Raw genomic sequence first — 24,318 nt, forward strand, 5'->3', positions numbered from 1 at the left:
CCCTCTATTACATTACCAGTGACTTTGTCACAGCCCCAATGGGGACAGCGATGATTATTCCTGTAAAGCGCTGTGGAATTAATGGCGCTATATAAGAAGGAATGTAAATAACAGTGCTACCAGTATCTACTTGCAAACAATCTGGACTGCCAACCTCGGTATAGGATCACTCATCGCCAATATTCTGATGGACACTTGAGTTAACAAGAACTGAGCGTCATTATGTGTGCCCACCAGAAAAGGTTCTTTCTTTGAAAAGTCAAACAAGTCTCTAATAAAAGAAGTGCCTACACATTGTTTACATATACTTCATTTGTGTCAAGAGACATATATTTTCTAGGGGACATGATCTTCGCTGATCTGATTAATTCATAATCTTAAAAACTTACCTGGACATTCGTGTTCTGTGCAGTTCCAAACACCACCAGTGCAAATACTGACAGAAAAATGGACATGCAAAAATCAGAAATGTAAGTATCAATGTTGTGTTATCAAAATGTATCTAATAGCATACTAATAGATTAACTAGCTTCTATGTCATTGGGCCTTGTGTGTATGTAAGAAAATAAGACTGCAAGCTCTTCAAGGAAGAGACTGATGTGAGTGATAACAATATGGCTTTGATTCATCAAGACTGGTGATTTTCACATCGGTCTTGATGAGGGGGCGTTGCACGAGAAATCTCACTCCAGTCATAAATTAGATGAGATGTGGTGTCATGCCCCATCGAGCCCCCATCATATCCCAGATCCAGCCACTTCGCCATAGCTGGGAGAAACTATTTTGAAAATCCAAAAGTCGCTACATTTTGGCACAACACCATTTCAAAGCTGAATCGGGGACAATATGTCTGTATAGAGCATTACAAAATATGATGGCGAAAAATACTGCAGGCAAAAAAAAAACAACGAATGTAATAATTACCACATGCTGCATTCTTGTTCAATTTTAGAACCCGCTGGGTAGGCTGTTCCATGGTAAATGCAAGGACAGCTAGTAACAGAAACACAGGAACCATTGTCCAGGATCAGCCCTGGTTCAAGAAGAAAAGTGGAGAATATCTTTTTAAACTCCATATAAGTAAGTGTATGTTACAAAATTGTATTATTTTTACTAAATACTTGTACTTCTAATATTTATGGTAGAGTTAAAAATGACCTGCTAATATAATTATCCTGCAAATTTTGTATATGTCTAAATAATGCCCTATACCTTGACCAAATCCACCATTAGGCTGCCGTCACACTAGCAGTATTTGGTCAGTATTTTACATCAGTATTTGTAAGCCAAAACAAGGAGTGGGTGATAAATGCAGAAGTGGTGCATATGTTTCTATAATACTTTTCCTCTATTTGTTCCACTCCTGGTTTTGGCTTACAAATACTGATGTAAAATACTGACCAAATACTGCTAGTGTGACGGCAGCCTAAGAGTTTGTGCTCACAGAATCTTTTGTTCACTACGTCTTTATTTTTTAGGTTAAATAGGTATTCCCATCTCCAAGATCCTATTCCAATATCTAGTAGGTGCAATAATAATATTAGAAAATACCTCCAATTAGAAATGTAGCATAGTTCTTCTGATTCGCTATGTCACTTACTCCATGAGCAAGGTATTGCAATAGGTTAGGTATCCATGATTACGAGTAATAACAACTATATAACTGTCATGATATGAGTGGCTGTAATTAGAGATGAGCGAACATCTTCGGCTCCCTCCTTATTCGGCAACCAATAGCGCTTACTGAAGAAGCTGCATCAGGAACCCGGATACCTGGAGCGCGCCAGCTGATCAGCTGTTCGGCACCGCAGCTGCATGTGTCGCGGCTGTGTCACAGTCACAACACATGCATGGAGAGCCCAACAAACAGGCCCTCCATGCATGTGTTGTGAGTGTCTCTCAGCCGGGACACATGCAGCTGCTATAGCTATAGCTCGCCGAATAAGGAGGAACTGACGAAGTTCGCTCATCTCTATTTGTAATATAGCTTGCAGGCAGTACGCGCTTCATAGCTAGGTAACTGGCAAATCAGGGTGCAGCTAATCTAAGTACCAAGATGTGCACTATAAAATTAAAAATCCTCCATTCTTGAGAACAGAGTGGATTTCTAAAAGGAGGTAAAATGAAAAGTTACTTGTTTTGAGACAACCCCTTTAATAACAGGATTTCTGGGACCAGGAGGGCTTCTAGGAGTGTAGAAAATCTGTCCAAGTGGTAGGAGTTTCTACTCAATGCTAATTTATTAGTGTTAGCACAGTGAATTATAGGCAGTACATTGATTCTGACTCATGTATGTAAGATACAGGAAGGAAGTGTATATTTCATTAATGTGTATTATTTACTATGCTGTACTCTCTTACCATCTGGGCAGTAACATCCATCCAGGCAGTGCAAATTGCTTCCAAGACATTCTTTTTCATAAGTACAGGTTGGTGGGCAGCAGCTTATACAATCTCGGTGAACAAAATTGTTTTCACATTTTTCAGCTGAAATAAAACATATATCCTATAAATGCACTCAATTTTAGAATTTTGAGCCTCATTCATTATAACATTTGCACCTTTCTATTGTCTAATTTTTGGTGTTTTTCATCTGTTTTTATTTGCACCTTATGCTTCTTTTGCTTGTTATTTATTTTTATGTTCCTCATTTTGGGTGGAATTTTGAACTTCTAGATATTTATCATTGGACTCAATTGTGACTTTTCAAAATGTCGCAAAAGTTTTCGGAAATGTTCTACAGCACATCCTGGAATAATTTTATGTACCCTAGAAATTTTTGTAGCAATTTGCAAGATTTTGTGAAATGTGCAATATTTTGTGCCAAATAGTCACAAAAAAGGTCAAAGAGAGAAATCTTGGACTGCACAAGTTTCAGAATGCCATTTTGAGGAACTGTGTCGGGCCCGGTACCGAGTATCCCACGGCCCTAGCGGGTGTTGAACTTTCCCTGGATGAAGTTTGTTTTATAAAAAAGCAGCTCCTCTCACCCTCCCCGGGTCCTGCGCTCAGTCTCTGCTGCTGCTCCCAGTGTTTGTTATTGCTGTTAGCGCTGTAGCCAATAACTGAGCTCAGCGACTCTGCCCGAGTTGTCGGCACAAACTGATCAGAACAGCTAAGCTCAGTAATTGGTTGCAGTGCTGATGATATGACGGCAGCACTGCACATAATAACAGACAACTGGATCAGCGGTGGAGTGCTGGAGAGGAGAGCAAGTAATGTTCTGGGGCTTTTCAAAACTGGAAAACCCCTTAAAAGTGCATCAAAAACACTTGCCTGCGCCCAGGGCCGGCATTAGGGGCAGGCGGACTAGGCAGCTGCCTAGGGCCCCCTCTGCCCTAGGGGCCCCCAGCCAGGGGCAGACATACCGCCAATGCCACTGCTCTGGGGCCGAGAGGTGGAGGGTGGCCCCTGCAGGCAGGCCCGGTATCATGTAGCATCAGGCCCCTGTCACTCCCTTCTGTAATCCTGCCAACACCCACAGCTGGGGAGAGAGCGGCGTGCGAAGTGCAGGACTTCAAAAGGGGGGGCGTGTCATACAGGGAGAGACACTGGCCAATGAACGCTTTCCTCACCAGACTGAGGAGAGCACTCATTGGCTGCTGTCTCTGTTCTCCTGCATGGCGTGTTCCTGGTGACTGGTGAGTACTCACCCCTACAGTCAGGGGCCCCGCAGCACAGCACGCAGGAACAGCAGTGGAGGAAGAGCAGGACTTACAGTGTGTCTTCTGCTCCCTCCACTGTTCTGTCCCCAGCAGGCTGCAGCATCTCTGTCCTCACTGTGAAGAGATGGGGGAGGAGCTCACTGCACGGGACAGCATGACGGCACCAGGGGGCTGATATCAGTCTGCTCTGTGCCCCATCCCCCACAGTGAGTTCTGCAGCCCTCGCCAGCTGAACTGACCTCCTCCAAGGCTCCTCTGATCACCTGTACAAGATTAGTATGTGTGTATATATGTGCTTGTTTATGTATGTATGTGCAGCTGTGTATGTACAGTGTGTGTGTATCTATGTGTATGCTTCTGTGTGTATCTGTGTATGCATGTTACAGTATATGTGTATGTCTGTGTGTATAATATGTGCGTATCTGTATGTGCAATATATTTGTATGTATATACGGTATGTATGTTTATGTGCATGTATGTACAGTATATTATTATTATTATTATTATTATTTATTGTTATAGCGCCATTTATTCCATGGCGCTTTACATGTGAGGAGGGGTATACATAATAAAAACAAGTACAATAATCTTGAACAATACAAGTCATAACTGGTACAGGAGGAGAGAGGACCCTGCCCGCGAAGGCTCACAATCTACAAGGGATGGGTGAGGATACAGTAGGTGAGGATAGAGCTGGTCATACAGCGGTTTGGTTGATCGGTGGTTACTGCAGGTTGTAGGCTTGTCGGAAGAGGTGGGTCTGTGTACGGTATGTGTACACTTTGTGTATATAACTGTATATGTATGTACGGTACGAGTATGTGTACCTGTATGCATGTACGGTATATGTATGTGTATCTATGTGTATGTACGGTATATGCGTGTATGTATGACGGTATGTGTATCTGTGTGTATGTACAGTATATGTATGTACGGTATGTGTGTACGGTATGTGTGTACGGTATGTGTGTGTATGTACGGTATATGCGTGTATGTATGTATAGTATATGTATGTAAGACAGTATATATATGTGTATCTATGTGTATGTATGGTATATGTGAGTGTTTGCATATACAGTATATGTATGTGTATCTGTGTGTATGTATGTACGGTATATGTATGTGTATCTGTATGTATGTACACTGTTGTGAATTTGGTTTCTGGGCTCCCCCGGTGGTCACTGGTGGTACTGAACTTGTGTGCTTCATCTCCTCTGTTCACCTGTTTCCATCAGGATGTGGGAGTTTTCTATTTAACCTTGCTCCTCAGTCATTTCTATGCCGGCCAACAATGTTACCAGAAGCCTTTCTGTTGCATGTTCCTGCTCCTAGACTACTATCAGCTAAGTTGGACTTTTAGTCCTAAGTTTGTTTTGCATTTTTGTTCCAGTTCTCTGTGATTGAATATTTCTGAGGCTGGAAGCTCTTGTGAGCTGAAATTGCCACTCTGGTGTCATGAGTTGATATTAGAGTCTTAAAGTAATTTCAGGATGGTGTTTTGAAAGGGTTTTCAGCTGACTGTGAAGTTCCCTTTTCTGTCTTCCTACTATCTAGTAAGCGGACCTCAATTTGCTAAACCTATTTTCATACTTCGTATGTCAATTTCCTCTGAAATCACCGACAATATATGTGGGGGCTACTGTCTGCCTTTTGGGGAAAATTTCTCTAGAGGTAAGCCAGGTCTGTATTTTCCTCTGCTAGGGTCAGTCAGTCCTCCGGCTGGCGCTGGGCGTCTAGGGATAAAACGTAGGCACGCTACCCGGCCACTGTTAGTTGTGCGGTAGGTTTAGCTCACAGTCAGCTCGAGTTCCCATCTTCCAAGAGCTAGTCCTTTTGTATGCTTTACTACGTTCTCTTGCCATTGAGAACCATGACAGTACACTGCAGTATGTGTTTGCATATAAGGTATATGTATGTGTATATATGTGTATGTACGGTGTAACATATATATTTATTACAAACACACAGTATATATATATATATATATATATATATATATATATATCCATCTCAGTGAAAAAATATAAATATATATATTTTTTAGAGGTGTGGGGGCCCAAATAGAACTTTTGCTATGGGGGCCCTGCGATTGCTATGTACGCCCCTGCTTGCAAGGCAGTGATAATGATGGCAATCTGACTTGTTTCTCAGAGCCTGAGGCTCCAGGGTGCCATTGCCAGATTGCCATCATCATAAGCAGTGTACCGGGCAGAAAGGGGGCCCAGACACATTTCTTGAACAAAGGCAACAAGCTATTAGTGTCCCCAGCCAGTGGCATGTTGCTAATAGCAGCACACCATGCAGCTGCTATGGGGCCCGTAAGTCAAAGGGGCTTGCCCAGTGCCAGTGAAGAAGGAGCACTGGGTGACAGGAGGCAGGATTCGGCTGCTGCGGCTAAAGCCTGTGCCCGCTGCTAAAGAGAAATTTATAGTCACTACTCCCCACACCCATAGTCGCTCCCACCACTATGCACTGAAGCCGGTGCCGAGAGATGGGAGGGACTATAGGAGTGGAGAGCAGTGAATATTCATTTCACTTTAATAGCGGTCACAGTAGCGGCAGCTGCAGGCTTCCTGCTGCTAGGCGATCACATGTGCCCGCTACTAAAGGGAATGAATATTCACTGCTCTCCACACCCATGAATACGATATATATCAGTGAGTGAGTGAGTACGTGGTGGCCATAATGCTGTAGGACTGCATTACATTCTGTTGGGGACTGCATTATATTCTGAGGGGGGGCTGCATTATATTCTATGGGGGTTGCGTTATACTATATGTCAGTATTATATTCTATATGGGGACTGCATTATACTCTGGAGGACTATGGGGAGTGTATTATATTATATGGAGGACTATGGGGAGTGTATTATACTATATGGAGGACTATGGGGAGTGTGTTATACTTTATGGAGGATTAGAGGGAATATATTATACTATATGGAGGACTATGGGGAGTCTATTATACTATGGAGGACTATGGGGAGTCTATTATACTATATGGAGGACTATGGGGAGTCTATTATACTATATAGAGGACTATGGGGAGTGTATTATACTATATGGAGGACTAGGGGGAGTACCTTATACTATATGGAGGACTAGGGGGAGTGCATTATACTATATGGAGGACTATGGGAGTGTATTATACTGTATGGAGATCTAGGAGGAGTGTAAAATGCAAGATATTCATCAAGTGATTGGATTGGTTATGCCTGAACAAAAATCATTGTTCTTATCAGCACATCGCCCAGTGAAAACTGTAGATATGCTGCTGCTAAGATGATGCTGTATGTGGACAGATTGATCTAGTGATTATTCTGAGCTCATCATTATTCCTCAGCCGATGTAAAGAGGCCGGGAAACAAGCGGCGAATTACTTCAATATTGGTAAACTCGTTTAGTGGCCTGAAATCGGCGCATGTAACTACAACCGAAATATTTCTGTGTGATGGTGCAATTTGTTAGCATTTGGGGCCCCATTTTAAACTTTTGCCTAGGGCCCCACTTTGCCTAAAACCGGCCCTGCCTGCGCCCCAATGTTTTCAGTATCTTCAACAAAAAATTCTGTATTAAAATATTACCTTTTATCTTGCTTACACAATAGAAAAGAAAACACAGTTATAATGTTTATTCTATCGCCATAATACTGCACTTACTGCATGCAGGAAAGTCATCGCGCCAGTCTCGTATGGGAAAGCCAGAATGGGAGCATGCTCTTGCGTACTCCATTACAGCACGACAGTAGGTTTCTTCATCGTCTTGCCTGAGGACACAAAAGAATGATCACCATGCCTGATGTGCCATGTACCACTACATTATGCTTCTGAGAATTCTGCATTTATCGCATTAATTGTAGGACATATCTGTGAGAACCACATTGAGGGCTCTTTCACACGTCCGTGCCTCCGGTACGTGTGGTGACAGTTTTCACATGTACCGGAGACACTGACACACGTAGACCCATTCAAGTGCACATCAGTGTGTTTCCATGGACCGTGTAAGTGGGCAAAACACACTGACATGTCCGTTTTTTACCGTCAGCACGGGCCGCAAAATGTTGTGCACATGGAGAACACACATTGATGTCTTCTGTGTGACATGCACCAGCGCCAGAGAAGAAGCGCTACAGTAAGTGCTGTTCCCCGGCAACAGGTGCTGAAAACGGCTCTCATCATTTTCCCCTGCTCTGCCGATGATCAGCATGAACAAGAGAGATTGATGGGAGCCGTCTTCAGCACCCGACGCCAGAGAACAGCGCTTACTGTAGCGCTTCTTCTCTGGCGCCCGTCCGTGTGGTACTGATATGGCACATGGGCGGCATATGGTTGCCATATGTGTGCTGCAAGTATTACACACACGGATAGTCATCTCTGGTACTGTTTTTTTCCAGTACAGGAAATATCTGGACTTGTGAAACCAGCCTAACAGACTGATATTCTTCTATTTGGTTCCCAGCTTTAATTATTTATCCATATTATTAGTAATATAAAAAAAATGAAAAATGTATAAGGCTCAGATCGGAGAGCACATTACAGAAGCTTCCCAGGATTACACCGCTACTGTCTATGGGTGTGTCTTGTATTGCAGCTCATTCCCATTCAAGTGAACGGAGCAAAACTAAATACTAGTCACACTCTATGGAGCTGTTCTAGAAAATCGGTAAAACCTTATTTGTAATGGTAGACAAACATTTTCGCTTATTTGATCCTTCACCCCATTAACACTTACTTGCAAAGATCGTTCATGCAGCTGGCGATGAAAGAATATGGGTCAATAGTCTCATGGCAGCTCAGAAAAGGGAAGTGCAACAGCACCTGACACTTGAGAAACGTTGCCTGTTTTCAAATAATACAAGGTCAACATACTATATACTGCAAAACCACTAGTGCTGAGACATGCTATCTATGGGAAATGCTGGGTACCATCATCACATCTATTCATCAAGCAAAAAGCAGCTCTCAAAGGTGAAGTTTGCCCCTATATATTTAAAGTGGAGTCTATTTGACTATTTTTTGGCCGCAAATACTTATTTTATGTGTTCTGTTAGTATGTACAATACCGACCCATACACATGTACTATATGAATGTCATATCACATCTCCGTAGAGCTCAGGGGTTGTGAGGAGATGATACATGGTCATATGCTGATGTAAGTTTGTGTTCTCCCTGAACTCAGTTTGTAGTTAAATGCGGTGGAACAAGAAAGCAGAAAAGAACAAGAGAAGAGAATTTGCCATTCGTGATCTGCAAATATAGTGGCATGTAAAAGTTTGGGCACCGATGGTCAAAATTATTGTTATTGTGAACGGTTAAAGATGAAATGATCTCTAAAAGGCCTAATGTTAAAGATGACGCATTTCCTTTGCATTTTAGTCAATATACAGTATGTATATATGTATATATATATATATATATATATAGTCATTTTTTAGATTTTAAAAATTACAAAAAGGAAAATGAATACAAAAGTTAGTACATCCTTAGAGATTTGTGTGCTCAGATAACTTTGACCAAAGTTTCAGACCTTAATTAGCTTGTTAGGTTTATGGCTTGTTTACTCTAATCATTAGGAAAGGCGAGGTGATGCAAATTTCCTAGCTTTAAAAAAAACCCGGCCTCCTCTAACCTTGTGCCAAATACCAGCAGGTACCAGCACTCTGAAAATGAAAATGGTGGAGGGCCACAAGGCAAAAGAAGCAAAAGGCTATAAGAAGATCCCATTTCCTCATTTCAAATTGTAATTAAGAAATGACAGTTAACAGGAACAGTGGAGGTCAAAATAAGGTCTGAAAGACCAAGCAAAAGTTCACTGAAAGCTGCTCAAAGGATTGCTAGAGAGACAAATCAGAACCCCCGCTTGACTGCAAAAGACCTTTAGAAAGATTTAGCAGACTTTGGAGTTGTGGTACATTGTTCTACTGTTCAGAGACACTTGCACAAATATGGCATTCATGGAAGAGTCAGCAGAAGAAAACCTCTCCTGTGTCCTCACTGTAAAATTCAGAAGTATGCTAAAGAACATCTTAACAAGCCTTTGAAATTTGGAAACAAGACAAGTCCTGTAGACCAATGAGGTTAAAATAAAACTCTTTGGCCACAATTATCACAGGTATGTATGGAGATAAAAGGGCACAGACTTTCAGGAAAACAATATATATGGTCAACCATTAAGCATGGGGGTGGATCAATCAAGCTTTAGTGTTGTGTTACAGCCAATGGTACAGGGAACATTTCACAGGTAGAGGGAACAATGAATTCAATGAAATTTCAACAAATTCTTGATGCAAATATAACACCATCTGTAAAAAAGCTGAAGTTCAAAAGAGGATGGTTCTACAAATGGATTATGATCCGAAACACATGTCAAAATCCACAATAGACTACATCAAAAGGCACAAGCTGAAGGTTTTACAGCGGCCCTCACTGTCCCCTGATCAGAACATGATTGAAAATCTGTGGCTAGACCTCAAAATAACAGTGCATGCAAAACAACCCAGGAATCTCACAGAACTGGAAGAATTTTTCAAGGAAGAATGGATGAAAATCCCTCAAACAAAGAATTGAAAGACTTTTTGGCTGGCTACAAAAAGTGTTTATTAGCTGTGATACTTTCAAAAGGGGGTACTACTAGGTACTAACTATGCAGGGTGTCCAAACTTTTGCCTAGGCCCATTCAACTTTTTTCATTTTTAAAATGTAAAAATTTACAATATATATATTTTTGCCTAAAATACAAAAGAAATGTGTCATCTTTAACTTTATCCCTTTTAAAGATCATTTCATCTTCAATTTGCTTAACTGTTCACAATAACAGTAATTTGGACCAGGGGTGCTAAAACTTTTACTTGCCACTGGATATATGGTTTTGATGTGCCTACTGTTGGGAAGCTTTGGTTGTCATTATTCCGATAACTGGGTGTCACTACAAGGGAGGCGCTGAATGTGGCTTGTGTCCATCTCCCAGTGCTGAATGTGCCTGTCAAGGTAAGAAAGGTTGGGGACCTCTGGTCTAGACTGTATTGCATTTACAGACTCACTCATCATTTTCTAACTTTTGTACCGGTATATAGTCTGCAATATGCAGTTCAAAGGTGGACATCACACTACATGAACAAGGTACATTTTAATTAATCAATCTTTGGAATAAAACGAAATTTCACATTTGGATGTGTTAAAAAATGTCCCTGTGCTGAGATAATCTTATAAATGTGCCCCTGCTTTGTATTGTATAATGGCTGTGTCCAGGATGTTTTTCTCCTGTGCTCCAGAATATAATGTGATTTCTTAGCATAGGTTCCTGCACAATAAATGGAAAACTAGGAGACATCACAGATCATTGCCGCCATGTCCCGTATTATTTTTCTGCATAACGTGAAGTACACTTTAAAATTAAGTTTCAAACTGCTAAGCTACAAAATGAGATAAATAGCACAGAAAAGGGGACCTAAAACGTAACATTTAATATATCTATTAAAATGACATGACACAACATAAATAGACAAACATGTGCATTACCAACAGTTGGTCAAACAATAACCTAATAGTTAAAAGAGATCATAATATCAGGGAGGCACCTCCACCGATCAGCTGTTTTCAGCTACAGCATGAATGTAAACAGGGAACTGAGCCATGCAGCTCCATAAACTATGTAGTGGCCATTCCTGGGTACTGCAGCTCAGCTCCCATTAAAGTGAAACAGCTAATTGTGGAGTGCCAGGAGTCAGACTCGCACCAAACTGATATATTGGGATAGGTCATTAGTATCTTCAGCCTGGAAATCTCTTGTAGCATTAATAATGTGGCAGAATTGTTTTCAAATATCACCCTTTGCATTGTACAGGGTGAAATCTGCAGAAAAATCTACAACACATCGAGGTTGGAAATGATCTGTCAGGTATGTTCTGCATGTTACCCACTTATTCCAACAAATCGGAGTACCATTGTACAGGGAGCAGAACAGAAGCTGAACAGGCTGGACGCTGTCAGTAGTAAGATCATTTTAATATATGGATCTGTTGTGTATCACTATGAACATACCTCATGGACGGACTCCTGAGAACAAGGATTTGGATATTCAGAGACTGTGGGTAGGCAAACTGGTTCGTCTGGAATTTGGATATACCAGCTGTTCGCAAACAAAGCTATGCCTTCTGTAATTTCTTCTGCTGTGTATAAGCAATGTGAGTGATATAGATACGTTATATACATAAATTACATACATTAACACTTTGTATCAGCACCAAATATTTGAGCATCAGAATAGCAATTTTATCTTTTTTTGTCATTAAAAACCCATTTTATTTATCTCATCCATTAAAAGTCAAAAGACGAATCAATGTACAGTAAGTATAGTCCTTTAAGTAGTGTAAGAAATTAGAAATAGCTGTTTAAAGCAGTTTTTCACTTTGAGTAAAGTTGACCCCAAATACTTTTATATGCATGAAATAACAGAGCACGTACTCACTATCCCGGGGTCCAGCCCGGCTCTCCGCCACTGCGCCAGACTCCGTATTTTTTATATTGCAGCAATGGAGTCATATGAACGGCTCACATCACTACTGCAGTCAAACACTGAGCTTGCCGGCTCATGTCATCTACATCGGCAGAGCCACTGAGCTCAGTGATTGGCTGCAGTGGTCAAGACGTCACCTCTGCAGCCAAAACATTGAGATGAGAGCCGAGGTGGAGAGGTGGCACTGGACCAAGTGAGGGTGATCTTATATTACTTATATATAAGTGTTTGGGTCTCTTTCATGTAAGTGGAAAACCCTTTAACGGGAAAAGAGAGCACACGTACCTGCAGTTACCGTGTTTCCCCGAAAATAAGCCACCCCCGATAATAAGCCGTAGTGGGGGGTAGAGAAGGGGCGGCTAATATAAGCCATACCCCGAAAATAAGCCGTAGTGGGAAACACGTGGAAAATATAAGCCATGGTACCTTTTGACTGCCTCGGTCCCCTCTGTCCTCTCTCTAGTGGCCCCGAGTGCAGGGTTAACTTTCTGTGTGCCCCGGCCGGAGCTCTGATTGGTCCAGCGGCTCCCCAGCATCTCGAGCGCTGATTGGCTCAGCAGCTCGAATGCTGATTGGCCCAGACGCCCTGCATGATGAGACAACCACACCTGCACCCTGCACCGCGGAGGAATCCATAAGGGAAAGCCACCATTACAAGGTAAGGAAATCCCACAATGTTAATTATCACATACCGGTGATGCTCCCCCTCCCCGTCCCATGGTCTCCGGGTGCCGCAGCTCTTCCCCTGTTCAGCGGTCACGTGGGACCGCTCATTAGAGAAATGAATAGGCTGCTCCACCTCCCATAGGGGCGGAGCCGCATAATTCATTTCTCTAATCAGCGGTGCCTGTGACCGCTGACAGAGGAAGAGGCTGCGGCACCGAAGACCAGCTGTCCGGGGGAAGGAGCGGGACGCCGGGAGCAGGTAAGTATGACATATTCACCTGTCCGCGTTCCACACGCCGGGCGTCGCGCCATCTTCCCGGCGTCTCTCCTCACTGACTGTGCAGGTCAGAGGGCGCGATGACGCATATAGTGTGCGCGCCGCCCTCTGCCAGTCAGTGCAGAGAGACGCCGGGACGGGACGCTGAGGAGCTGCAAGCAAGAGAGGTGAGTATGTGTTTTATTATTTTTATTGCAGCAGCAGCACAGCTATGGGGCAATAATGGACGGTGCAGAGCACTATATGGCACAGCTATGGGGCAATAATGGTGCAGAGCACTGTATGGCACAGCTATGGGGCAATAATGGTGCAGAGCACTGTATGGCACAGCTATGGGGCAATAATGAACGGTGCAGAGCACTATATGGCACAGCTACTTTTTGGTTAAAAAAAAAAAGTCGCCTTTTTTTTGGCTAATATAAGCCATACCCCGAAAATAAGCCATAGTGGGACTTTTGGGGGTAAAAAGAATATAAGACACTGGCTTATATTCGGGGAAACACGGTACATAAATAGCAAAAGATAAGTTAGCGACCCAACTGGAATATTAAGGTATATTCACATGTGACAGATTAGTGGAGAAACCTCTAGTTATGAAGCATTTCTGTTCAAAATATAGTACCAGCCAAAAGTCCGCACACTCCTGTTCATGGAATGGTCTTTCTTGTTCTTATTGAAATGTGGACATTATGGACTCAAACTGAAAGCTGCAAAACCATGAAGGAACACATATGGAAAAAAAATAACTAACGAAACACGTGTGAAACATACCAGAATATAATGTACGGTATGTTAAGCCTTTCGATTCCTCAAGGTACCTCTCCTTTACTCTGATTACAAGTTTACACCCCTTGGCATTCTCTCCAGCAGCTTCATCAGGAATGAACTTGGAATGGCTTCCAAAGAACAGGTATGCCTTCAATTGTGGAATCATTGTCCTTCAGAAAGAGTTTCCAACCATCAGGTGTTTTTTGCAGAGGCAGTGTTGTTACACAGCTCCATACAGTACCGAGCTCCATTTCACAACTGATCTAAGCCAGAATATAGCAATTATCACTCAACTAAGTAAAGAGAAATGATAGTCCATCATTACTTTAAGACATCAAGGTGAAGTCAGTCTAGATAATTGCTAGAACCTTGACGGTATCCTCAAATGAAGTTATAAAATCATTAATCACTATGATAAAACTAGCTCTCCTTAGTACCACTCCAAGAAGGAAATACCAAAAATTATATTGGTGCTTGAAAGTTTGTTGTGATCTCTTCAAAATTTTCCATATTTCTAAAAGCATTTGACCTAAAATTGCATCACATTTTTACACAAGATCTAAAAGTAGGTAAGTAGAACTAGACTTTGTCAGTTTTTAAATAATTCCATGGCACATGTCTGTGAGTGACAAAAGTATGTAAACATTTAGGATTAGCTGGTAGGTTTACTTGTTTTATTGAATTAAAGGGATTTATCAAAATTAGATCTTTATAACAAATGTATATGGAAATGTATCATGGCATGAACAAAAGAGAAGTTTGAGGACCTCAGCAGAAGAGTTGTTAATGATCATCAGGCTGGAAAGGGTTACAAAACCATCTCTAAAGAGTTTGGACTCCACCTATCCACAGTCAGACAGATTATGTACAAATGAAGGAAATTCAAGACCATTATTATTATTCTCCCCATCAGTGATTGACCAACAAAGATCACTCCAAACTAGTGTTGAGCATTCCGATACTGCAAGTATACCGAGATCCGATACTTTTGTGGTATCGGGTATCGGGTATCGCAACAACATTAATGTAATAATGTGTAAAAGAGAGAATTAAAATAAAAAATATTGCTATACTCACCTCTCCGACGCAGCCTGGACCTCAGCGAGGGAACCGGCAGCGTTGTTTGTTTAAATTTCGCGCTTTTACTTGGTTACGTGAAGTCCCGGCTTGTGATTGGTCAGGGCGGCCATGTTGCCGGGACGCGGACCAATCACAGCAAGCCGTGACGAAATTACGTCACGGCTTGCCGTGACGTCACGGGAGGCTGGACATGCGCGTATTTTAAAAAGCGCGCGTGTCCAGCCTCCCGTGACGTCACGGCTTGTGATTGGTTAATGGCGGCCATGTTGCCGGGACGCGGACCAATCACAGCAAGCCGTGACGTAATTTCGTCACGGCTTGCTGTGATTGGTCCGCGTCCCGGCAACATGGCCGCCCTGACCAATCACAAGCCGAGACTTCACGTAACCAAGTAAAAGCGCGAATTTTAAACAAACAACGCTGCCGGTTCCCTCGCGGAGGTCCAGGCTGCGTCGGACAGGTGAGTATAGCAATATTTTTTATTTTAATTCTTTATTTTACACATTTATATGGATCCCAGGGTCTGAAGGAGAGTTTCCTCTCCTTCAGACCCTGGGAACCATCAGGAATACCGTCCGATACTTGAGTCCCATTGACTTGTATTGGTATCGGGTATCGGATTGGATCCGATACTTTGCCGGTATCGGCCGATACTTTCCGATACCGATACTTTCAAGTATCGGATGGTATCGCTCAACACTAGTCCAAACGCAATGCACATAATAGTCTGCAATATGATAAAGGTACCCAAGATAACCTTTAAGCAACTAAAGGCTTCTCTCACATTAGCTAATATTAATGTTCACACAACAGCAATCAGGAAGACACTGAACAACAATGGTGTGAATGGCACCATTGCAATGAGAAAACTACCGTTATTAGAAAATAATATTGACGCCATCTGTAGTTTTCTAAAGATCACCTAGACAAGCAAAACGACAACAATGTTTTGTGATGAATGAGGCTAAAATAGAGATTTGTGGTTTAAATAAAAAGCATCATGTGTGAACAAAGGAAACACTGCATTACAGCATAAAAGCCCCATACCATCTGTGAAAAGCACTGGTGGCAGTATTATAGCTGGGGTCAGTTTTCCTGCATCTGAGCCGGGACGGCTTGCCATTAATGATGGAACAATGAATTCTGAATTATATTATTAATATTATTTATTATTATAGCGCCATTTATTCCATGGTGCTTTACATGTGAGAATTATATCAGAAAATTATAAAGGAAAATGAGCTGAATCTCATAAGAGAACCTACTGTAGGTCATGCAGCAAGACAGCAACCCAAAGCACACAAGTTATTCTACAAAAGAAAGGTTGAAAAACAATAATGTTAGAGTTTTGAACTGGCCAAGTCAAAATCTTGACCTGTACAATTGTTGTGTAAGAACATTAAGTGAACAGTTCATTGGACAACACCCACCAACATAACAGAATTTAAGCTGTTTTGTGGGAAGGAATGGGCTAGATTTCCTCAAAGTAGACGAACAATTACTGGAAACATTTAGATGCAGTTATTGCTGCACAAAAGCATCACACCAGATACTGAGAGTAATGGTTCACATACTATTTGCCTTTATAAACATGTGATATTAGGACATTTTGTCATTTAAAATATTACAAAGTCTAATATTTCAGACTATTTTTTTTAGCTTCTTTATCTACGGTACTTTCAAAATTTGTGTGAAAATCTCATGCAGTTTTAGGTCAAATATGTGTAGAAATGTGGACAATTCTGAAGATTTCACAAGCTTTCAAGCTGTATCTCTGCTGCAGATGATAAGTTCATTAGCGTTACCAGCCTCAAATTGGCAGTACCTCAGATAACAACCCTTATAAATGATGCATAGACATCAAGAATTAAACACATCTCAACATCAACTCTCCAGGGGAGACTGCGAGAAGCAGGCCTTTATGGAAGAATTGCTGCAAAGAAGCAATTACTGAGGACCACAAACAAAAAGGGACTTGTTTGGGCCACGCAATATCAGGACTGGACATTAGATCCATGTAAATCTGTACTGTGGTGATCGTGCCCATTTCTAATTGCTTCTGGACACAAGATTCCTACAGCGGACACCAATACACATATGAACATGCAAAGGTACAAGGATAACCACCATCCTCAAATGAACTACTCTAAGGAGGCTATATCAGCAAACTGCAGGTCTCGTTTTTGTTACTCATTTTATGTTTCACGTGCATGATTGTTAGTTGGCATGCTAGGTCTGTGGTGGTAACTATTTGTAGAATTATAAACTGACACTTTTTTAATAGAAAGAGAGTAATGAATCATTTATACTCTATATGTAAGATCTATAGCCCAAATGCTACATTTACGATGTTAACAAAAACACCACAAATTGTTGTTTCTTCTATTTATAGAGAGGTATTGATCATAAGTACCTGTGTATATACCTGAATTATCGTGATTTTTGAAGGGATTATCTGAGCATTACTTTACACATGCAATTCTTATTGATATATTTAGCATTGAACGTCTTTTTTCCCCCATGTCACTCCTCTAGCTGTGTAGTGCGACAGTATCCAGTTTGTATTTGATCGCCTTTCTCTGCGGGTTTGCAACAAAAGACCTGTTTTCCTCTCAGCAGCTTTCAGCAGTACCTATCCATTGGCTCTAGTGTCTTTACTTTACTTACTGAATTTGAGATTTTTGGTACTAACTGCCATGGCTTTGCAAGTCGCAGAAAATGTAAGTAGATGGTTGCTATATGTATGGTGCCCACCATGAAGCATAGAAGGGGTGGTGTGATGGTGTAGGGGTGCTATAAAGGGAAACGGTCATCAGGTTTGGCCGATAAGAGATACGGCCATCACCTTTGAGGGCTGATATACAGCACTTATAATGCTGTATATATCTGCCCCCAACGAGTAAGAGAAGAAAAATAACTTATTATACTCACCTGTGGGGCAGTCTGGTCTGATGGGCGTTGCTGGTCTTGGTCCGGCGCCTCCCATCTTCTTATGATTCCCGTCCTCCCGCTTGCTTCGTGCAGATAACGCATCCCTTCGTCATCCACACAGTCTCCTCGGCACAGTGCTCCTGCCCAGGCATACTTATCTGCCCTGTCATGGGCAGAGCAAAGTACTGCAGTGCGCAGGCACCGGGCCTCTCTGACCTTTCCCAGCGCCTGCACACTGCAGTACTTTGCTCTGCCCTCAACAGGGCAGAGAAGTACGCCTGTGCAGGAGCGTAGTGCCGAGGAGAAGCGTCATCCAGACGAAGCAGGAGGACATCATCGCAAGAAGAAGGGAGGCGCTGGACCAAGAACAGCCAGGTTGGGGGCAGATATACAGCATTATAGAATGCTGTATATCGGCCATGAAAGGTGATAGCCGTATCTCTTATCGGCCAAACCTGGTGAAGGTTCCCTTTAAGGATGAAACTGATGGTGATTTATTCGAAATTTATGGTACTCTTACCCAGCATGACCGTCACAGCATTCTGCAATGACATGTCATCCCATCTGGTTTGTACTTCATGAGACCATCATTTGTGTTACAACAGGACAATGACCCAAAACACACACCATTAACCAAGGGTTAAGTGACCAAGAAGGAGAGGAATGAGGTGTTGCATAAGGTCCGACTATGGCCTTTACAATTGAGATGTGTTGGACCCCAGAGAGAAGGCAAAGTAGCCAAAAAATGCTCAGCAGCACCTCTGGGAAACTCCGTCATCACTATTCTGGGTGACTACCTGGAGAAGTTGCTTGAGAGGATGCTAAGGATGGGTATAGCGGTCTTCAGAGTAAAAGGGGGAAACAAATGAACACATAGTCTGACTTGTTTCATGCATGTTTCTTTACTCCTTGATTGAATATGTGTTCCTTCTAGGTTTACTTGCCTTCAGTCTGAATCACATTCCAGTAAGAACAAGGAAAACCATTGCATGAAGCGGTATATTCAAACTTTTGACGAGTACTGTAGAAATTGGGGCATATATCCTTATAATGTTTTCCACAGCTGAGAATTAGTCTGGATACATCAACTTTATGATGGTGGCTTATGCTGAATGATAAACAATTGTTTAACTTAAGTTTTTTTAGTGCCAAAATTTCGGAACCCACTCTTTCTACAACGCTTTATCAATTTGTCAACATAGTAATCTATTAATGAAAATTTGATCATTAGCTTATAGGGGTACATCCGCTCTCTATGCGCGTGTAATAGAAATAAACACATTTCAGATTTGCAAAACTAATGTCAAAGAAGCAGAACTCAAACAAAAGGTTAATCCAACCCTGGCAGAAATCCGATCCATAGCAAATAATTAATGAGACCTCAGATTTCCACACTACTTAACAACAGCCGTCTATTCTGGTGCACAGCAGGTTTTAGGGCTTCTAATAATGTAATATCTTCTACTCATATACAGTATGTAACAGGAGCAGAAAAGGGCGAGCAGTGTTTGAGTGCAAGTTTTTTCTTTTAAAATCTTTTCCTTCAACGGAATAGAAAGTTCTAGACTTAAATAGAAAGGTTAGGTGATCCGTTATGGCGATCCTGACATCTGCTGGCTAAAGAGAGACATTATTTTATGCATATTATAAGAGCCAAACAAAGCGGAACAAGATTTTAAATGATGAATCACAATCCTGCGGAATGTAGCTTCTAATCAGAGAGCGAGATCTGTTTCCCTACCAGAATTATTTCCTAGGAAATCCTTGCACCGCTGGTCTCCAACCTTTAGCTCTTACGCTATGACTATCAAGGCACATTTCGATAGCTATTAGGCTTGAAGATGGAGACCACTGCCTTAGGTCTCATTTAGATTTTTTTTATGTGTGTATGATAGACAACGGATAATTGTAATGTGCTAGGACTGATTTCCATTAATTTTTGTCAGTTTGTCCCTTTTTACCATCAGTGTGACATAAATGTCTTTTGTGCAAAAAAAAATCAATTCCAAACATTACCTGCCCATTAAATTGAATCTGTCACCAGGTTTTGCTACCTCATCTGAGAGAACAGCATGATATAGGAAAAGAGACCATGATTCCAGCGATGTATCACTCACTTTACTGGATGCAGCAGTTTTGATACAATCAGAGTTTTCTCTGCTGTAGAACTAGCAGAGCTCAGAAAGCTAGCCCCGCCCACACCACTGATTGGCAGTAATCAGTGCTGGGAAGAAACTGGACTAGGAGGCACATGGCCTGTTGTCCTGTAGTGATAATCTCCTGCTGATAAAACACTGATAGTATTGAAACTACAGTGTTAGGGGTTGAGTTCCCACCTCTGCACAGGGGGAGTCTCGGGCCATCTCCGCTGCGGTCTCCCATTCTTCTCCTGCTGCAGTGGAGCCTGCTCAGCAGAGACATCGGTCCCAGCGTCTTGCTCAGTCCCACTCTGTACAAAGAGTTACTGCTGCTTCTCCTGCTTCGGCTATTGAAGTCAGTGCTGGGCAGCGGCGAGCAGACACTTCTGGGACTAAGTCCTGCTCTTCTCGTTCTGAGCATGCCCTGAGTGAGATCTCTCAGTGGAGATCGAGGGTCACATGGTCAGATGCTGCAGCTAAGGCCATTGGTCCTTCAGGAAGGTCCTGTAGGTGCTAGGACTAAGTCCTGCTTGGCACACACTGAGCATGCCCAGGGCAAGATCTCTCAGTGGAGATTTAGGGTCACATGCTCAGGTATGGCAGCTTCTCATTGGTCCTTCTGGGAAGGTCTTTTACTTGCTGCAGCTATATAAGGCTCGCATGGCCGCACGGCCATGCGCTAGTATTGCTTTCATTTTTGTACTTTGCGCCAGTGTGGTCTTGTATGTGTGTGTTCAGGGACCCGGCTGAAATAAGCCCCTAGAATGCTGGCACCTCCGGCGAGGAGTTTGTATGCTTGTGTGTTCAGGGACCTGGCCGTAATAAGCCCATAGAATGCTGGCACCTCCGGCGAGGAGTTTCGTGTGCGTGCAAGACCACTGACTGCTCTTGTTAGACAGATAGCCTGTGCCTCTGTGGAGTCTAACAGGGCGCAGCGCTTTGTGTTCATGGCTGCTCTGTAAAGTAACAGAGTTAGCTTACACTGCTATTAGTTCCGCTATTTACTAGCAGCAGGTTCTCCTGCACAGTGGACCCCGGGCTGCGAACGCATCTATCCTAATAAAATATAAACTTTCATTAGGTGCGTTCCGCTAGCCCTGTCATAACATAATACTAGCGCCAAATGGCGGACATACAGCAATCTTTGCAGTATATCCAGCAGCTGGAGGGTAGGTTGGCGGCTCTCGAGAGCTCAACCTCAGCTGTGGATATTTCCGCAGTTGCTGTACAGGCTGCTAGCATGGCTGCAGCAACTTTGTCCACTGCCACCCCTGTTCCGACATTTTCGCGCCTCCTGCTCCCAGAAAAATTTTCTGGAGAAAGCAGATCTTGTAGGGGATTCGTGAGTCAGTGCTCTATTCACCTTGAGCTTCTGGCTGCACGTTTTCCCACAGAGCGGGCTAAGGTGGGATTTATTGTGTCCCTCTTGTCGGACAGGGCGTTGGAATGGGCTACGCCGCTGTGGGAGCGTGGCGATCATGTGGTGCAGAGTGCTCCGTTCTTTCTGAGCACCCTGAAACAGGTCTTTCTAGGACCTCGAGTCACCCATGATACGGCGCTCCAACTGTTGCCATTAACTCAGGGTGAGTCCTTGGTCAGCCAATTCGCCATTCGTTTCCGAACTTTAGCCTCAGAGCTAGAGTGGTCGGATAAAGCCCTTATCCCCATATTTTGGAGGGGGCTGGCTGATCACGTTAAGGACGCTCTGGCCACTAGGGAGATTCCAGCCACACTGGAGGAGTTAATAACTGTCTCTACCCGCATTGACCTCCGTTTTAATGAGCGGAGGTTTGAGCGAGTCCAGTGTAGGCAGAGGTTTCGGCTGGCTCCCACCTTCGCCAGACCTCTGGAATCTCCGGTCATGGTTCCTGAGTCACATGAGGCCAGGGAGGTGTCACAAGCGGGTTCTAAGTCCCGGACCGCTTGGGCTTCCAAAGTTCGTCAGGTTTGCCAGCAGTCTGGACATCTTGCCACCAGATGTTCTCAGCGGTCGAGGAGACGTCAGCCTCTAGTGGTAGTCGGGGGAGGTACACTAGATACGGCGACGTTTGCCTCAAAATTGTCCTTTAAGGGGACAATTAACATTGGCTCATCTTCCCACTCAGTTGAGCTCTGCGTGGATTCTGGGGCAGAGGGCAATTTCATGTCTTCCGCCTTTGCCCAACGTCACGCAATACCCCTGGTTATGCTAGCACAGCCAGTTACGGTACGAGTGGTGAAAGGGTCGACACTACCTTCACAGATAACTCACCAGACCATTCCTTTTACTCTGTCCATGTCGCCATCCCATCAGGAGACAATATCTCTGCTTGTCATACCTGAGGGTATTGATGAGGTCCTGTTGGGGATACCTTGGTTACGGTACCACTCTCCACATATCGAGTGGTCTTCTGGCAGAATTTTGGGATGGGGTGAGTCTTGTGAGGGTAGGTGTCAAAGGGAGTGCGTTCAGGTTGCTACTACTAAGGTACCCGCAGATCTATCCTCTCTCCCCAAGCAATACTGGTCTCATGCGGACGTGTTCTCCAAAAAGGCGGCGGAGGTCCTTCCGCCTCACCACCCCTATGACTGTCCTATTGACCTCTTGCCTGGTGCTGAGCCTCCCCGGGGTCGAGTTTATCCATTATCTCTCCCGGAGACGGAGGCTATGTCTCAGTACATCCAAGAAAATCTGGCAAGAGGATTCATCAGGAAGTCAGTGTCACCTGCTGGGGCTGGGTTCTTCTTTGTTCAGAAGAAGAATGGGGAACTGCGTCCATGTATTGACTACAGGGGTCTTAACGCCATCACCGTTAAGAACAAATACCCATTACCCCTGATATCTGAGCTTTTTGATAGGCTACGGGGAGCAAGGGTATTTACAAAATTAGATCTGCGGGGTGCTTACAATCTGATTCGCATCCGTGAGGGGGACGAATGGAAGACGGCTTTTAACACCAGGGATGGGCACTATGAGTATCTGGTGATGCCCTTCGGGCTCTGTAATGCCCCAGCCATTTTCCAAGACTTTGTGAACGATATCTTCCGGGATATGCTCACCACCTCGGTCGTAGTCTATTTGGATGATATTCTCATCTACTCTCCAGATATCGACTCCCATCGGAGAGATGTTCGCAAGGTCTTTGACCTCTTACGGGCAAACTCCCTCTACGCCAAATTGGAGAAGTGTGTGTTTGAGCAGGAGTCCTTGCCATTCCTAGGTTATATCATCTCTGCCCAGGGTTTGGCTATGGATCCTGCCAAGCTACAGGCTGTGATGGACTGGCAGGAACCTCATTCTCTTAAAGCGGTGCAGCGCTTTATGGGGTTCATTAACTACTATCGACAGTTCATTCCACACTTCTCAACGTTGGTAGCTCCCTTGGTTGCCCTTACCAAGAAGGGAGCAAATCCCAAATCGTGGTCTGTGGAGGTCTCCGAGGCCTTTAATTCCATAAAGTCACATTTTGCTAGCGCTCCCATCCTACATCGCCCCGATGTAGACAAACCCTTTATCATGGAGGTGGATGCCTCATCTGTTGGTGCAGGAGCAGTCCTTTTCCAAAAGGATGCTCAAGGTCGGAAGCATCCTTGCTTCTTCTTTTCAAAGACCTTTTCACCAGCAGAGAGGAATTATTCCATCGGGGACAGGGAGTTGCTGGCCATGAAATTGGCCTTCTCGGAGTGGAGACATCTCTTGGAGGGAGCTCGTTTTCCTTTCCAAGTCTTCACAGACCATAAAAATCTGGTGTACCTACAGACAGCCCAGCGGTTAAATTCTCGCCAGGCTAGGTGGTCCTTGTTCTTCTCCCAGTTCCATTTCACCCTCCATTTTCTATCTGGGGAAAAGAACATTCGTGCCGACGCTCTCTCTCGCTCTGTGGTGTCATCAGTGGAGGAGGAAGAGGAGCCTCGGCTTATTGTCCCCACTGAGAGCCTGAGAACCGTAGCCCCGGTTTCGCTAGAGTCTGTGCCTCCGGGCAAGACTTTTGTACCACCCAATTTGTGACCGGAGGTTCTCTCATGGGCTCATTCGTCCAGGGTGGGTGGACATTTTGGGACAAAAAGGACATCTGAGCTGTTGGCGAGGACGTATTGGTGGCCACATATGGCCCGTGATGTCAGGGATTATATTCTGGCGTGTGTCTCCTGCGCCAAAAATAAGTCTCCTCAACAACGGCCAGCTGGGCTACTCTATCCATTGCCGGTGGCAGACAGGCCCTGGGAGATGGTCGGGATGGACTTTGTGGTGGGTTTGCCCATGTCTCGGGGCTGTACCATCATTTGGGTTATCACCGATC

The 24,318-nt window shown here is 43.6% G+C and overlaps 1 protein-coding gene across 1 annotated transcript in view; it reads right to left on the reverse strand.

The window, feature by feature from the left end:
- The window catches only part of OTOGL (otogelin like), a 332,429-nt gene that overhangs the window by 295,565 nt on the left and 12,546 nt on the right, over positions 1-24,318 (reverse strand). The window contains exons 7-12 of the mRNA XM_077262892.1: positions 11,704-11,831; positions 8,395-8,501; positions 7,323-7,429; positions 2,361-2,486; positions 925-1,033; positions 390-436 (exon numbers count right to left, since the gene is read on the reverse strand). Of these exons, the coding sequence (XP_077119007.1) occupies positions 390-436; positions 925-1,033; positions 2,361-2,486; positions 7,323-7,429; positions 8,395-8,501; positions 11,704-11,831 (624 nt within the window). The remainder of the gene's footprint in view (positions 1-389; positions 437-924; positions 1,034-2,360; positions 2,487-7,322; positions 7,430-8,394; positions 8,502-11,703; positions 11,832-24,318) is intronic.

This window comes from Ranitomeya variabilis, chromosome 5, assembly GCF_051348905.1.
Source record: "Ranitomeya variabilis isolate aRanVar5 chromosome 5, aRanVar5.hap1, whole genome shotgun sequence".
In the NCBI taxonomy this organism is placed as follows: Eukaryota; Metazoa; Chordata; class Amphibia; order Anura; family Dendrobatidae; genus Ranitomeya; species Ranitomeya variabilis.